This window comes from Caretta caretta, chromosome 2 (assembly GCF_965140235.1).
Source record: "Caretta caretta isolate rCarCar2 chromosome 2, rCarCar1.hap1, whole genome shotgun sequence".
Classification (NCBI taxonomy): Eukaryota; Metazoa; Chordata; order Testudines; family Cheloniidae; genus Caretta; species Caretta caretta.
Window position 1 is genome coordinate 86,725,671 of NC_134207.1, and position 18,136 is coordinate 86,743,806.

Below are 18,136 nucleotides of genomic sequence, written 5' to 3' on the forward strand. Positions count from 1 at the left end.
CATTTTAGGACCACATATTATGCCAGATACACTGTTATGTAGCAAGAAATTTGTATTTGCTCATTTAAAGGGTACTATCAATGGGGATGGGGGGAGTTAGGGGAAGAAATCATATATCTGTGTGAAAGTTTTGTACCTGCTACTGTTACAACACCTAAGATTACTAAAACTGACCAATAAATTAGTGATTTTTTGTTTAGTCAGTTTCATTGTTTCCCTTGTATATCAGTCAGGTTCTCCCTGGCTGAAGAGACCCGTATAAACATCAATAAAAGAACTGAAAATCCCTTATAAAATATTTTAAAGGATTGTTTTAAAAGTTTTGACCTATTTAAAGGGTGCTCCATCAGGAACTGTATTTTTGTAAAATGAGTCAGTAAAAAAAAAAATCAAGTTGATAGTGTCCCTTTAAATCACATAAATATTTCATTAGATCTCCTGTTATTTAAGCTTCTTGTCTGTACATTGTAATGCTATGGTTTTACTTCTAATCCCTTCATTTTAACCCTGATAAATGCCATTATTTGGTCATACAAATTCATAAGCTTAACAATAAAAATATGATCCCCCCCAGCACAAATAGACACAAGTTTATTATTAATACATTTTTGATAAAGAAAACTATTTTAGATTAAGAACCTCAAGATAAAATGAAGTCATGCTTGATAGCTCTTTAAATGTTATTTTTTTCCAATTGGAATTTTGATTCCCAGCTTTTGGGAACAATGAAACTCTTTCCTATCAGTCCTTCCAGAAACTCTCGTATTCTTGCACCTGAATTGCTACTAGCTCTAAATTTCAGTTAGCATGATCTAGCAAAGATGTTCAAACATATTTCTGCTTTTTAAAGAGTTTCCATTCCTTTCTCCTTCTGTATTATTAAGTGCCCTCCTGAGTTGCTTGTGTGATACCAAGCACAGCAAACCATAAGTAAGAGGTTTATGGAATCAGTCAAACAGCACATGAAAACATTTTATGGTATCAGAAACGTAGCCCAGCTATTTTAAATTATTTTATAAAAGCTTCCATCCCAACACTGAGAATGAAGCAGACTGGTAGACATTGTCTTGTGTAAGCGAAATGCTCCTTTTTACCCCAACCCACCAAAAACCCAAAGCATAATCAGATTGCTAATCTAATCAGTAAATTGGTTGAACTATTTTAGATACTTTATAGGGCTGGGTATTATTGTTATAATAAACTTTAACCTCTTTTTGGAATTTCATGAATGACGGTCAGATGAAAGCCCTAACCAATCAACACATAGTTCATAGCATGTGAAACTAAAAGGAGGCTGTCGTGAAGATGTCATTGGAACTCAGTGTCGGTTTGAAAGATCAGATCAATTAACAACTTGTTGTTAAAGTGATTTACATGAATGTGAAAAGTAGTAAGTAGCAATTGGTGTAAGTAGCCATTTAGTACTGGCCTAGATTAATGCCTCAGTAATTACCAATAAGCACTGAAATATACAGAGGTGGGGGAAAAGAACAAAGGAGAAAATGAAATCCCGAGACAACTTGAAAAGAAAATAACAGAAGAATGGCCATACTGGTGAGACCAAGAGTCCATCTAGTCCAGTATCCTATCTTCCAACAGTGGCTGGTATCAGATGCTTCAGCGGGAATAAATAGAACAGGGCAGCTTATTGAGTGATCCATCCCGTCAGACTCAACTTCTGACAGTCAGAAGTTTAGGGTCACCCAGAGTGTAGGGTTGTGTCCCTGACCATCTTGGCTAAGAACCTTTGATTGACCTATTTTCCATGAACTTATCTAATTCTTTTTTTAACCCAGTTTTACTTTTTGTCTTCACAACATCTGCAGGCAACCAGTTCCACGGGTTGACTGAGCATTGTGGGAATAAGTACTTCCTTATACTTGTTTTAAACTTGTTTTAAAATTACTGCCTATTAATTTCATTGGGTGATCCCTAGTTCTTGTGTTATGTGAAAGGGTAAATAACACTTTCTTAGTCATTTTCTCCCCACTAGTCATGATTTTATAGATCTCTATCTTATCCCTCTTTAGTGGTCTCTTTTCTGAGCTGAACAGTCCCAGTCTTTTAAATCTCTCCCATATGGAAGTTGTTCCACACCCCTAACCATTTTTGTTGCCCTTCTCCGTACTTTTTCCAACTCTAGTATATCTTTTTTGAGATGGGGAGACCAGAACTACATGCAGTATTTAAGGTGTGCTGTAGCATGGTTTTATATACTGGCAATATGATATTTTCTGTCTTATTATCTATTCCTGTCCTTATGGTTCCTAACAACGTTAGCTTTTTTGACTGCTACTGCACCTTGAGCTGTTTTCAGAGAACTAGGTACATTCTTGATGTAATCTTTTTGCAAAAAAAAAAAAAAAAAAAAGTACACGAAGTCCTGTTTCCATGAACACCATGGAAAATGAATAACAGCAGACAGATTCCTTGCTCAGAAATCCCCAAATGTGTCAATGCAGTGAGTTCTTTGTCTAAGAAGTTGGGTCTCTTTGCTTCCTTTCAGGGTCACACTCACAACTTTCTGTTCTGGCTTGCTCCTTCTAACATACAACCTGTAACCAATATTTTAGGCCCTGGTTTGCAAACAGGGGAACCTCTTCTGATTTAGCTCTGCCCTGGCAATGAGCCACATGTATCTATAGTTATTTTTACTACATAAAGGGTCTTAATTGTTCCTTCTGTTGAGCCTATAAAGGAGGACTTGACACATCCATTGGCATTAATGAGGTCTCTTGATTGTCTTTGGATCCAAGACACTCATCCTGACAATGATAGCAATTTGTACCCATCTAAACACAAAATTCCCCCACCCTATAAAAAATGGTCATATAAATATAATGAGGTACATACTGAGTTGTAACTTTTCTTTTTGACTATAAAAACAGTAAACAAGACACCCCTTTGGCTTCAGTTGGATTCCCCTTGAAAGAAGACTACAGAATTCAGGCCATTTAAGAGAAAGAAGAATGCAATAGGAAGAAGAAATGCAACACAGTGGACAATGCTATTCCACAACAGATGGGAAAGGATCAAAATGGAATTTGTAAGAGACAGCTCCTGGAAAACTCTCTTCAAGGGTGTCCTCAGTCCTTTTAGGCTACTTAACCAAAAGACAAGGTTCATAACAGAAAACAAATGAAACAGAACACCTAGATTTTGAGACCCACTAGTCTGGGAGCAAAGAGCTGTTTCCGGTGATCTGAAAAAAGCGTGTGTGTGTGTGTGTGAGTGAGAGAGAGAGGGTGTCTATCATCACCGCCACATCTGCCCTTCCCCCTGCCCAGAAATTAATTATACTCCCCAACCCCCAATTCTTCCCCCTTGTCAGTTATGCCCCTCTCCCTAGCCTCACCTCTGCTCCTCCTGGGATAATTCAACCCTCTCCCCCAGGCCTGCGGGCTGCAGCAGAGTCCCCTGTCCCCCTTCTCAGGCTGGGTGTTGCAATGAGACAGGGAAGGAGTGGAGTCATACTGAGCGTTGGGCTCTTTATCTTCTTCCCCCCCACTCCCTCCTGTAAGAAGAGAGGGTGAGGGGAGAGCTCTGCAGAAACCCTGATTGACCTCTCTTCCACAGGAGGTAGGCAAGTGGGGAAAGCAGCCAATCAGAGAAGGCCAACCACTAACCCAGGAACCTATCCTTGCAACAAAGCCCGTTGCCAACTGTGCCCACATATCTATTCAGGGGACACCATCACAGGGCCTAATAACATCAGCCACACTATCAGAGGCTCGTTCACCCGCACATCCACCAATGTGATATATGCCATCATGTGCCAGCAACGCCCCTCTGCCATGTACATGGTCAAATTGGACAGTCTCTACGTAAAAGAATAAATGGACACAAATCAGATGTCAAGAATTATAACATTCATAAACCAGTCGGAGAACACTTCAATCTTTCTGGTCACGCGATTACAGACATGAAAGTTGCGATATTACAATAGAAAAACTTCAAATCCAGACTCCAGCGAGACACTGTTGAATTGGAATTCATTTGCAAATTGGATACAATTAACTTAGGCTTGAATAGAGACTGGGAGTGGCTAAGTCATTATGCAAGGTAACCTATTTCCCCTTGTTTTTTCCTCCGCCACCCCCAGACGTTCTTGTTAAACCCTGGATTTGTGCTGGAAATGACCCACCTTGATTATCATACACATTGTAAGGAGAGTGAACACTTTACATAAGCTATTACCAGCAGGAGAGTGGGGTGGGGGGAGAGAAAACCTTTGGAGTGATAATCACCCACTTTTTCGTGGTTTGTGTGTATAAAAACGTCTTCTGTATATTCCACAGTATGCATCCGATGAATTGAGCTGTAGCTCACGAAAGCTTATGCTCGAATAAATTGGTTAGTCTCTAAGGTGCCACAAGTACTCCTTTCCCCTGTGTGATACTAAAGTTGTGCACCACTCAGTGACCCAGCTCACTGCTTAGAAATTTTATTTCCCAGGTCTGTGATCCATTTCCACCTGGTGCACTTTAAGTGCTACAGCAGCACTTACCCACCATGTCTGCTGCATTATATTTGCACCTATTAATTGGATCCAGTTTCCCCAGCCTCTGCTCCCTGAAGCACAAGTAAAATATTCCTCTGGGTCCCAGGGCCAGAGATTAGCTGTTTCATAAGAGAAACTGCAAATGGGGGAAACATAAGGAACATCTTTTGGGACCCAAAGGTCCTGTACTGCCCAGAACAGAAGTTGTTAATGGGAAACAGTCATATATTTCTATGATGCAGTTGAAATATACAAATATAGACTGGATGTAGATTTAAGATACAGATTAGATTAAATTTAGCATTTAAATTTAGGATATAGTTTACAGCAGTGATTTTCAAACTTTTTTTCTGGCAACCCAGTTGAAGAAAATTCTTCATGCCCGCAACCCAACAGAGCTGGGGTGGAGGGGTTTGGGAGGGGCTCAGGGCTGGGGCAGAGGGTTGGGGTGCAAGGGTGAGGGCTGCAGGGTGGGGCCAGGAATGAGGGGTTCAGGGTGTGGGAGGAGGCTCTGGACTGGGGCAGGGCTTGGGGTATGGGAGGGGGATAGGGTTCTGGGCTGGGGGTGCAGGCTCTGGGGTAGGGCCAGGGATGAGGGGTTCGGAGTGTAGTAAGAGGCTCCAGGTATGGGGGGGCTCAGGGCTGGGGCAGGGGATTGAGGCACAGGATTACCTTGGGTAGCTCCCAGTCAGCAGTGCAGCAGGGGTGCTAAGGCAGGCTTCCTGCCTGTCCTGGCACTGTGGACCGTCCTGCACCCCAGAAGCAGCCAGCAGCAGGTCTGGCTCCTAGGCAGAGGCACACAAGCAGCTCCTCATAGCTCTCACCCGCAGGCACCGCCCCCTCCCCCACTCCCATTGGCCGGGAAGCCAGTGCTCAGGGTGGGGGCAGTGGGCGGAGAACCACTGCTCCCCCACCTAGGAGTCGGACTTGTGGCTGGCTGCTTCCGGGGCGCAGCGCGGTGTCAGAACAGGTAGGGACTAGCCTGCCTTAGTTGGGCAGCACCGCTGATGGGCCTTTTAACAGCCCGGCCGGCGGTGCTGACGAGCGCCGAGACAACCCAGTGCCTTACATTCCGTGACCCAGTACTGGGTCTTGACTCGCAGTTTGAAAACCATTGGTTTACAGGTAGTAAAACATGTCAACTGATTGTGGTAAACCATAGCTCCTCAGCATTAAGCATCCCCTAAGGTTACCCACAACCAGCTAACCAGTTTTTCAATACAACTTGTCCTGTCCAGAGGTAGCACGGTCTAATGACGACCCAGCACGTGTTGTTCATTTTAAGAACACTCTCACTGCAGATCTGGCAAAACACAAAGAAGATAACAATGTGAGATTTCAAAGGATAGATACAGCACTCAAACCAAGGTTTAAGAATCTGAAGTGCCTTCCAAAATCTGAGAGGGATGAGATGTGGAGCATGCTTTCAGATGTCTTAAAAGAGCAACACTCCAATGTGGAAACTACAGAACCCGAACCATAAAAAAGAAAATCAATTTTTTGTTGGTGGCATATGACTCAGATGATGAAAATGAACACGTGTCGGTACGCACTGTTTTGAATCATTATCGAGCAGAACCCATCATCAGCATGGACGCAAGCCCTCCGGAATGGTGGTTGAAGCATGAAGGGACATGAATCTTCAGTGCATCTGGCATGTAAATATCTTGCAACGCCAGCTATGACAGTGCCATGTGAATGCCAGTTCTCACTTTCAGGTGACATTGTAAACAGGAAGGGGGCAGCATTATCTCCTGCAAAGGTAAACAAACTTGTTTGTCTGAGCGATTGGCTGACCAAGAAGTAGGACTGAGTGGACATGTAGGCTCTAAAGTTTTACATTGTTTTATTTTTGAATGCAGGTTTTTTTGTACATAATTCGACATTTGTAACTTCAACTTTCATGATAAAGAGATTGCACTATAGTACTTATAATGGGTGAATTGAAAAATACAATTTCTTTTGTTTTTTACAGTGCAAATATTTGTAATAAAAATAAATATAAAGTGAGCACTGTACATTTTGTATTGTGTTGTAATTGTAATCAGTATATTTGAAAATGTAAAAACACCCACAATATTTAAATAAATAGTATTCTATTATTAACAGCACAACTAATTGTACGATTAATCACGATTAATTTTTGTAATCGCATGATTAATCGCAATACATTTTGTCAATCGCTTGACAGTCCTATTTTTTGTACATTATACCGTTTTTTTTGTACAACTTGTTGCATATATTGATTGAAATCCTGGTCCCACTGAAGTCAATGGCAAAAGTCTTACTTCAGTGGAACCAGGATTCACTCTGTGAATCTGACACAGTGCCAGCTGTCTTTGGAAATGAGTAAGTATACAAACTTTTAATTTAATTTGGAGTATTAACTACATCTTATAGCTAACATCACCTATACATTTCCATTCTAAGACTCCTTCTAGAATTTTCAGTTTTGGGCAGCAATTTTCCAAGCCTAGTCATTGTCTGAGATTGAAATATTTTGGAAAGTGAGCAGAAGTTGTTCAGATGTTTTTTAGAAAGGAGAGGAGAACGTATACAATTCCCAAGAAAAAGAACCACCCTTCTATGTATTTGAACAGGTATAAAACAGAAACTGTTGGTATAAAACAGAAAGCTGACATTTGGCAGAGAAAATAGTCCTCAGGGAAGATAAATGCCTCAGTGTTCTAGTACATGCTGTTGTTGTAGCCGTGTTGGTGCCCAGGATATTACAGAGACAAGGTGGGTGAGGTAATATCTTTGCTTTGATTTTGCCAAGTTATCAAGTTTGAAGAACATGCACAGGTTTTTTGTTGTGGTAAGAGATTACAATTTTATCTCCCAACATCCTAAAGGAAATCAAGCATGGGTAAATTACTTGTATAAAGAAAAGTGTAGTGAATTTGTGCACTGAGATCCCAATCCAGCAAAGCTCTTAAAACAAAATCTGTTTCTAAATACTAGCTTCCCTGAAGAACCTCATCACTACTCCTCTCTGGAATAAATAGTGATTCTAGAAATTGTGGAGTGTAGGTAACTAAAATTTAGCAGAAAGCCTGGTATCCAATTCTGCAGTCCTAGCCGTAGTCCCATTGCTTTCAACAGATATACTGCTGTGACTGAGGGACTGCAGGATTGAACCCCAAATTATGTACTTATGCAGCTGTGCAAATCATTGGGAACAAAAAGGTTTTGTCCTATGTAAATTGTAATTATTACAGTATGTTTTATTGTTATTTTTTCCACTGCAATACCTTATCATATTTTGAAATTATACCGAAACAAAGAATATACGGGGGGAAATATTGCAGCTATTTTAAAAAAAGACTGAAAATAAAGTTTAAAACATTTTTATCTCACTATAGCTATTAAATTATTGAAAACTGAAACAAATCTGTTCCTCATTCCTTAATGGTGTATGCATTAGTTAATTATTTTATGGCATTTAATATGTGGTGAACTGTGTTTTAAGAAACAAACAAGATTAAAACTTTGCAACCACCAGGGAAGAAAGGTGCAGCTCACATTCTGAATCTACCACCTTTATCTATGCTTATATACAACAAACCCCAAAATACGTTTACACAACTAATTTAGTTCCTTCCTTTGTGGGACGCTATAAAATGAAATGAGTACTTATTATTTGACGTTGCAAAAATATAAAATGGATAGTTGGTTTACAAACTAAAAGCGCTAAATGTAAAACAAAGAAACATTTAAAAAAATATATCGGACAAAGTCCAAAATTTACATATTCTAAAATATTCAATTCATGTTTTATTTACAGAACAATGTTCAAACTGTTGTTGGTATTTTAATATAATTGCTAAAACTGCTGATTACATGAAAGATACACAATGAAGTTGTAACAAAAATGATCAGTTACAAAAATGTTATTTTCAATTTCTATTTAGAAATGCAAGAGGTGATTTACCACACTATAGTTTATAAATACTTGTCTGACAACTTTTATATGTCGTGGGTCTCTTAAGTGACCAATTTATTCCAACCTGATGTGCAAAAGAGTGCATTTTTGCCCATTTATAGTTGAAATATAACATTGATAATAATTATTTACACTTAAAATAAAGAAGTGTTCATGTTCCTTAGGATCATTTTAACAATTAATACTGTGAAGTTGTAACTCCCTATTTCCATATACAGGAGACAGCTCAGTCTGTAGTACTTTAAAAGTTTTCTTGAGATTGTGGTAAATTAAGGAACAATTAACAACCCCTTCCCACCCCTCCCACCCCAAACTAAAACAAACAAAGGAAAATATAACCTTGCCTGAATGATTTCAAAAATAGATTTCACAGATTCTGAGGCAATGATAGTTGGAAACGCTGGCCAAGATAATCCCTTCCCATGGGAGATTTCTCAGAGGATAAACATTTTCACACAGATTCCCCTGTGGAGATCTTTCTACACACAATCCTACTGGGAGGTGCCCCCTAAAAGGCCATGGAACCTACCTTTAAAGTTGCAGGCAGCGAACTGCGGGGTTCCTGGTACCAAATCCCTCCCCTTAACAGCACAGCTAGTTCCACTGAGGTGTATTTCTAGAGACATCCCTTCATAGAGGTGCCAAGTTTCTAATCTGCCCAGAAGTTCTCGACCCCTGGCTCTGCCCAGGCCCTGCCACCACCCCACCCCCTACTCCAATGCCCCACCCCCGTCCTGCTTCTTCCCACCCTGTCTCTTCCCTGCCCAGTTCTTCCCCCTCCCTGAAGAGCGCTGCACCTTTGCTCCTCCCCGCTCACCCCCAACGCCTCCTGATGCTGTGAAACATCTGATCTGCAGCAGGCGCTGGGAGGGAAGCGGAGGCACTGATCAGTGGGGCCCGCTGGCAGGGGGCTGCTGGTGTGTGCTCAGCACCCACCATTTTTTCCTGTGGGTGCTCCAGCCCCAGAGCACCCACAGAGTCTGCACCTATGCATCCCTTTGCCTCAGCTGTCCTGGGGAGAGTGAGGGGGAAGCTACATGACAAAGACAGTACAGTCTCAGATTGTATTATCTTTGATTAATTTTCACGGGGCCAGATTTGGAACAATATATCTCTCTACACATTCTGCCCACTTGTCCCCCCTCCCACCTCCATTCCATCCCCCATACAGTGCATGAAAAGGCCTCTGAAGGGTACATGGAGGCAACTAAGCCCCACTCCTTTCAACACAGAAAGGGTAGATGAGTGCTGTGTCCTCTCCATTTGTTGATCCAGGGGACATATCTAGGCTATTATGAATGTGAAAAGTCTAACCTTTAGAAGAGCAAGTATTGTATGCACCAACTCACCAGCCAGATTAAAGAGAGGAATTTAAGGGGGTGGGCAAAGAAGCAGGATAACTCCGCTTGACCAACTACCCAAAATAGCCAACCTACTGCACTAATAGCTAATAAGTACAGTGAATGAGGAAAAAGGAGGAAATAAAAATGTCAGGATTCCAGCAGATGAATTTTTGTGGGTTCTAGGTGTACTATATGGTCCTTATGAAACTACACCCAAAAATCTTAAAAAAAAAAAAACAAATTGTTCCCACACTTATAACTTTTTCTACAAATTTCAGTTTTGTTAGACATAATTTACCTCATTGGTACTAATGTGTACAAAGGACAAGTACGCAGAGGTTGTACTAAAACATCAAATAGAGATTTCCTCATTTTGTTTATAAAGGGCTCAGTCATTTTCTGAAATTAAAACATGTTAGTGCTAATAACAAAATTATTTTTATACTCTAAGAATACATATCTTTGAAGTATTTTAAAATACCTAACCAAGCACTGCTATATGCTCCTATGCAGTGTTCAATCCCTCTAAAAATATTTTATCTGAAAAGGTAATGATCATTCTAAACATGTTTCAACATTTAATTTTTGTTCAATTTAATTTCTTAAATTACTTTTTGGATAAAGTTTTCTGCTTTTGTTTTTAACTACAAGCTATAGTTTCAAGTTGCTGCTCTGCTTCAGCTGCCATGGCTGCTGCCTGTAACTGTTCTGTTTCACTCTGGATGGCATTGGCTGTAGTAATTTGTTTCCTTTCACTGTGCATATTGTTCTCATGCCTTTTTAGATCAGATGCTTTAGCAAATGCTTTAGTGCAAGAGCTGCAGACAAAAGGTTTTTCCCCTCGGTGTCGTCTTTCATGATCTTTTAGATGGGACTTGTGCTTGAAAGCTTTATCACACATATGGCATGCAAATGGCCTTTCATTACTATGGACTCTTTCATGCTTTTTCAGATCTGGAGCTCGAATAAAAGACTTTCCGCAAACCTCACAGCTATAAGGCTTGTAACCTGTATGGATTTTCAGGTGCTCTTTCAAGTGAGCCTGTGTGGTAAACCCTTTAGTGCACATTTCACAAACAAATGGTCTATCAGCAGTATGAAGCTTTTCATGTTTTCTCAATCGTGCTTCATCAGTAAATGTCTTACCACACGCTTGACATGCAATCTGTTCCCTGTGACCATAAAGCAAATACTCAAACTTCATGTCAGCAGCTGCTGTTGTCCATCCTGGGGTCTGTTCATCTTTCACTTCACTTATGCCATCATTAAATGTTAGAGCTTGAGGGGTTTGAGATCCTAAGTCTTTTGATTCAGTTGTTTCCATGGGCTCCACTTCTTGACCATAGCAGTTTACTTTTCGAACCTCTTCACTCCCCAACTCTTTCAGAATTGCTTCTTGAACTCTTAGTGTATTAGTAGGGGATTTCCCATCTTCCTGACTTGGAGGAGTTCCTTCTACTGTCACATCTGATGGGCTATCATCATGATCTCCAATTTCCTCAACCTCATCATCTTGGTTATCATTAGATTCTCCTATAGATCGATTTATTTTCAGACAATACTTACTCTTGGATTGGGCATTTTCTTCGGGGCTAGATACATCACGTTTCTGAGAACAGAGTTTATCCAAAAACCTAATACCAAGAATCTGACCTGATGACATCATCAAATTTACATCTTCCTTCTTAACTGAAATCTTTGCAGTATACATATAATTTAGAACCTCTTCAAATATATCAGAACGAAGGAAATCTATCTCTATTACTGATGAGCTATCAACCTCCAATTTCTTGAAAAGCTTTTTGAAGTAGGTACTGCATGCAGCAAGCACACACCGGTGCGCTCTGAATTTCACATCTTCTACCACAATAGCTATGTCACAGAATTCTCCTTCCAGACGTTGTTCATTTAATGTTTTCAGAAACACAGTTTTGTGATCATCATCATTATATTTAATGCTTTCAGACATACTGATGAAAAACTCCTGGAGAGAGAGAGAGAGAGAGAGAAAGTCTTGACTTTTTACAAGTTACTCTAAAACACTAACTCATAAGACATGATTCTAAGTGTCATCTACAAAATCAAAAATAAGAATTATCAAATGAAAACTTTAGCTTAATTTGATCAGAACATGTCCTCCAGACTGTAAAAAAGATTAATGTTAAATCTCATTTAAAACTATTACATATGCAAAGGTTTTTCACCTAGTACCATGTACATACTTTGAAGAAAAAATGCTATTTTTTTCAATGACCAATTTTATTTTGAAGGAAATATAAATTTACTCACATATTTACATTAAATCTGCTTTTGTAATTCTAACTAGCATATTAAAATTTGCATTTCAATTTGACTTAGAAACTTTGTGAAGTAAATTCCTGAAACTGCTGCAACACTAGTATTTCTTATAACAAAAAGAAATGTCAATAAGTATTTACACATTTAAAACATGTAAGCTCTAGAAATGTACATAAAATAACCATTTACCATTGTGACCAAAACTAAATACAAAATATAAAAGGTTAAGCCGTACCATGAACAATGCAGGAAATTTTCTTAATAATCGATCACTAAACTTTTGACAGAAGATTAATCCTTATTATGCTCACTTTGAAACTGAAAGAAAGAACATTGGGGAAGATAAGAACAGAGAATTATACACTGTCTTAATCTGTTTCTCAAATTAAAGAACATTTTCAGCAATATTACAAGTTATTCAGGAAATTAAGAGTCTATTCTCACATTTTCAAGAAGTTAAAAACTATATAACATGTTTTGTTAAAGTAAAATGCAAATGAAATGAAGTTTTGACTGATTTTATAGCAAACAGTATTTGATCTATGAATTGTATAGGTGATTAGGAAATAGCTATACAAGTACACCACAGCTGCAGAATTGTGTGCTAAAGGCACAATGGAATCCACAGCCACAAGTTAGAGGCCTAGGTTCCCCATACAATTCAAAGATTCCAAAGCCAGAAGGAATCATTGTGATCATCTAGTCTGACCTCAAGTATAACATAGGCCATAAAATGTCCCCAAAATAATTCCTAGAGTGTACCTTTTAGGAAAACATCTAATCTTGATTTAAAAATTACCAGTGATGGAGAATCCACCACAACCCTTGCTACATTGTTCTTATGGTTAATTACCCTCACTGTCAAAAATTTACACCTCATTTCCAGTCTTAATTTCTCTAGCTTCAACTTCCAGCCATTGGATTGTGCTGTACCCTTTTCTGCTAGATTGAATAGATTTATTATATATTTGTCCACAATGTAGGTTTTTACATACAGTAGCGTTGGAATAATTTTTATAGTGGGGGTGCTGAAAGCCACTGAACAAAACTTTAAACCCTGTATATGATGGAAACCACTTCAAGCCGGGAGTGCTGGCACCCACTCCAGCACCTCTGGTTTACAGACCGTAATCAAGTCACCCCTTAACCTTCTCTTTGTTAAATTGAATAGATTAAGCTCCTATCACTAGAAAGCACGTTTTCTAATCCTTTAATAATTCTCGTGGCTCTTCTGTGAACCCTTTCCAATTTATCAACATCCTTCTTGAATCGTGGACACCAGCAGCAATCGCACCAGTGTCAAATACAGAGGTAAAATAACCTCTCTCTGCCTACTCAGGGTTCCCGTTTATACATCCGAGGATCGCAATAGCCCTCCTTTTGGCCACAGCATCACACTGGGAGCTCATGTTCATCTCATTATCCACCATGATCCCCAAATCTTTTTCAGAGTCACTGCTTCCCAGGATAAAGTCCCCCATCCTGAAAGTATGACCTACATTCGTTGTTTCTAAATGTATACATTTACATTTAACCATATTAAAAAACAAACAAACACCATACTGTTTGCCTGAGGATTCATGAGGAGAGTTAGGTGCCAAACCTCTGGACTAAAATTATAATGGGGACAGTGGCACCGGCTCCACCTCCTCTAGCTGTTTTATGTGGGGTTAAGCATGCTTTGACAACATCTACTCCTACTGGATTGGGACCTGCAGGTTTAGGCATGAGATGGTCTCCGGAGAGCCTAGACTGAGGCATGCTCACTGGCAGAAACTTAGGCACCCATGGGACTTGAACAATATATATTTAGATGCCTAGGGAGATTAGGCATGTACAGAGAGTTAGGTGGCAGCTAAGTGACATTTCTGAGGCTCTCAGTGGCACCTCAATGTTGGCCTCAAGCGCCTAAGTCCTTTTATGGATCAGAATTCCCCCCCAATTAATGACATTCTAAAATAATCAGGTATGAGAGGTGTACAGAACAGTTTCAATGTATAAAAGAAAACAAGAACAACTTTAAAAACTATGGGACTAGGGACTAACTTTTTTACAAATTGTAAAGAGTGTTTGTTAATGGTCAATAGCATGTCCTTTTGCTTTTTTGTATAAACAAAACATTGATTTAAAATTTAAGAGTTTTTCTGTTGTCCCACTGATAAGCATCTTTTCAACCCAACAGATTGTTATGGGGAAACTGAAATAGTGTATACATAACACATTATCAAATCTCCTACCCAGTACCTATCTAGGGAACAAACACTGAGGGGGCTTTTCAATCTAGCAGAGAAAGGTATCACCTGAGCCAGCGACTGGAAGTTGAAGCAACAGAAATTCACACTCTAAGAATTATTTTGGGGAAAGTTCTCTAGCCTGTATTACACTGGAGATCAAACTAGATAATCAAAATGGTCCCTTTTGGACTTGGAAAATTTGATCTGTATAAATGCACAGGTGTATACAAACTGAAAATAGAAAATTTGCTAGCTTCTTTCAATCCTTGTAATCTTACAGCATGCACTGTGCTGCCTACTATAGAGCTAGTGTAAGGCAACTGTGTAAAATTCCACTGAAAGAAGGGTCACTTTTTTTTAAACGGGCAAGTAAAATTATGTTTTGTTTCCCCCTTTTTAAACAGTTCCCCGTATTTTTGTTCTGTGGTGTACACACAGCACCCAGCGCTAAGGCGTCCCGACGGCCACGGAGCCTAACGTAAAACAACAACAAAGCTGCAGGAAGCCACGTGGTGTTTTTTGCTCCTCAAATCACCTGGGTTTAGGCAGCGGCGCGCACCTAATTGCAGCGAACACGCGAGCAAGGGGCCGAGCCAGGCGTGCGCCCACGGGCCTGGGTGGCCCTGGCCCAGTGCGTGCACCCGGAGCCAGCTGTGCGAGCGTCCCCGGGGCCGCGGCACGAGTCCAGGCGCGCGGGCCATGGCGGTGCGCGGCGCCAGGCGGGCGCTGCCGGGCTCTGCTCCTCGCTGCGGGTTGTTCGGAGCCGGAGCCCGGCTCCTTCTCCAGAGCGAGCCTCGCAGCGCCAGCCCGGGCCCGTCCGCGCCGCCTCTCGGGGCGGCGCCGGGGACAGGCGGAGGCGGGATCCCCCCGCACGGTGCCCGCGCAGCGCCCGCCCGCAGAGCGGCGGCGGCTGCCTCGCGGGGCCGGGCCGGGGCGCGCAGGCGGCGGCCCCGCTCCCCTTTGTTGCGGTGGGGGTCAGGGCTGGCGCGCGGCGGCGGCGGCGGCGGCAGCGTCTCCTCGCGCGCGTCAGGAAGGACGGAGGGGGAGGCAGCGGCGCGCGGCGGCTGCTGCGGCGGGCGCGTCTGTGGTGGCTCCGTGTCCCCGGCGCGAGCCGGCCGGGCTGACGGGCAGCAGCCTCAGCGGCGAGAGCGCGCGCAGCGGCCCCGCCGTGTGTGTGCGGGGGAGCCGCGCTTACCTGCTGCCGCCGCCGCCGCGCTCAGTGCCGCAGTTCGCGGGGACGCTGCTGCCGGTGGGATCGGGGGGTTGGGGGGGGGGGTCTGCGCGCGTCTCTCCGGCCGTCGCCGCCGTCTCCTGCACGAGCATCCAGTGCGCGCGCGCGCCGGGGGTACGTGCATGCGCGGTGCGGGCGGGGCGCGCCTGCCGAGTGGGGGCAGGGGGACTCGCTCATTCTCGCGGGCGGGTCCCCCTTCCCCCGCGGGCCGCGCTGCCGGAGGCGAGGGGGGGCGCTCGCGCGCCGCGAGGCTCGCGCGGCCGCGAGGCGGTGACGTCATCCCTATGCGGGCGCCAAAAGAAGGAGCCGTTTTCTCGGGAACCCGCCCAGCCGCCCTTGCGTGCGCGAGCTTAGCGCCTGCCCGCCTCGCGCAGCCGGCCCCCAGGGCGGCAGCGACCCGGGCGGGGCGCCCTGGTCCAGGCCAGCAGGGAAGGGACCCCCGGCGCCCTGCTTTAGCCACTGGGGATGCGGGGCGGCGGTTGCCGCGGGGCCGCCCCTCGCCCCTCTCCGCAGCGCCGGGCTGAGGCGATGCCACTCGCCGAGGGCCCGGCTGGCGGAGGAGGTTGAGCGTCGTGTGCGACCGCCAACGGGGGCAGTTGTCGCGGGGCCCCCCAGCGCCTGTGACAGCGGTGTGCGGGGGAGCGGCGGGCCCAGATTCCTCCGGCCGGGCCTGACGGCAGCGGGGGAGCCGCCCCGGGGCGGGGGGTGAAGGACACCTGCGGAGCCGTAACAGAACTCGCAGCGGAGGCTGATCGCCAGCAAAGCGCCCCTTTGCCGTGCGGCGGCGGCGACAAGGGCAAAACCGGACCAGCTCCCGCCTGCCACCTGCCTGGCATAGAAGAGGCGCATGAGCAGTGGCCATGTGGATATATTTGTCTCGGTACAACAGCTGCCCGATCACCCATCCCTCAGCCGCAGCAGAGCAAGGGGCCTGGCTAAGGAACCACATCACCCCTGAGAACATCGCTTCCAATTGCTTCACACATGTGGGGCGCTGGAACAATTTGTATAGAGGGGGGTGCTGAGAGTCACTGAGCCAATCCTGTATATGATGGAAACCACTTCAAGCCAGCACGCCTATGGGCCAGCACCTCTGCTAGGGTTTCAATTTGTGCAAGAATAATATGTCCACTAAACAGCAGGGGAAAACATTATTTCGTGATCAGTCTTGTGTTCTCTTCTATTTCCAAATGAAAAATGAGTTCTTAAACTGCCAGCCAGATGGCAAGGTGTTCAGTGAAATAATTTGCAGGTAAATATAAATTTAAAATGTTACAAAATACTGTCTAAAGCTTTTAGACTAGCACGAAATGCAGAAGTTGATTTGGAAAAGATTAATGCAGAATCTTGATGGCTACATATCCACTGACTCAGGAACCGTTTTTGACAAAGAATACCAGAGAATATTGTAATAAAAACTTACTAGAAAAATCAGCTCAAAACTGGGGGAGAAATAAAGTGACTTAATTCACAACCTTCATAATTGCTGGCCCTTATCCTGGTGTCTCACTTCTCCATGATATTTTTATGTAATGATATATATATTTCTGTTCATTTTCTTTCTACTGGAGCCACATATTTTAACTGTTAAAGGCAGGTTCTGTATCACTTGTCTGTCAGTTGCAGATACAATAGAAATAACTCCTTATTGTGCCACTGGATATTGAAGGTTGCCAACCTTAAGATTTGACAGTAATATGGGTAGGTTATAGCCAAGAAGTAGTACTTTGATTACACTAAAATAATACTGTTATGAGCTGATTTTCTGGAAAACACAAATTCTGAGTTTTCCCATACATGAAGGGAGCATCTCATAAACATCTACAAAGACATCTCCTTTTCTTCCTTCAAATTCCCCCTTAAAACTACTTTGCTGTTGTAACCCTTCTGCCTATCAGAGTTGGCAGCAACAAGGGCCGGGTTCAGTATCTAGGGGTTCCATTCCAATAACACAATGCAAAAGCGGCTCGAGCCCCCACCCAGTGACCTGGGACAAATATATACTGCCCCGGCTGGGCACCTCCAAGAGACAATACTTCTCCTCTTGCAAGCACATAGTCTGAGTGTAGCAAAAAGCCTTTTAATAACAGAAACAATGTGGTATTTTGTTGGGGAAACACACATAACACAACCCATGAGCAAAAAACCCACTCCAAGTAAATTGGGGCATGTCCTTTCCCTTTGGTTCTTGAGTCCAGCAACCCCAAATCACCCAAAGTCCCAAAAGTCTAATGACCCAAAAGTCTCTGTCCCTGGTCAGGAGCAGCCCCAGAGTTTGAAAGTTTATCCGCAGTTTTACTTCCCAACCTGGGTGGAGATTGAGGGGGGGGGTGGGCGCGTTAAGGGGCACCTTACATGAGCCAAAGCTGATGGTCCCACCTTTCCATGGGGCTCCACTCTGCCAGCTGCCCCATGAGCTGCTCTAGGCGTCCAACAAACTGCTCTGCTTGCCGTCCCACAAACTGCTCCACCATAAATCTGCAGGCTCCCCCACTACTTAACACTCAGTGATTTCAGTTCTTCTTAAGTTTGGCTCTTTTGTGATTTCAGCTTGTGGTAGGGGAGCCTCAGTGCTGGTGCGCC

At 43.3% G+C, this 18,136-nt stretch overlaps 1 protein-coding gene across 2 annotated transcripts; it reads right to left on the reverse strand.

The window, feature by feature from the left end:
• Window positions 1–8,302: 8,302 nt before the first annotated feature.
• ZBTB14 (zinc finger and BTB domain containing 14) lies at window positions 8,303–16,502 on the reverse strand. 2 transcript variants are annotated; one of them, XM_048840368.2, is made up of 3 exons: window positions 15,518–16,502; window positions 12,324–12,406; window positions 8,303–11,774 (listed from the first exon to the last, which is right to left on the reverse strand). In XM_048840368.2, the coding sequence occupies exons 2-3, from the start codon at window positions 12,324–12,326 to the stop codon at window positions 10,431–10,433; spliced, it is 1,347 nt and encodes a 448-aa protein (XP_048696325.1). In that variant the 5' UTR covers window positions 12,327–12,406; window positions 15,518–16,502; the 3' UTR covers window positions 8,303–10,430. The 2 variants fall into 2 exon arrangements, with proteins under 2 accessions (XP_048696325.1, XP_048696324.1); XM_048840367.2 differs by lacking the exon at window positions 15,518–16,502 and adding an exon at window positions 14,858–15,191.
• Between the last annotated feature and the right edge of the window lie 1,634 nt (window positions 16,503–18,136).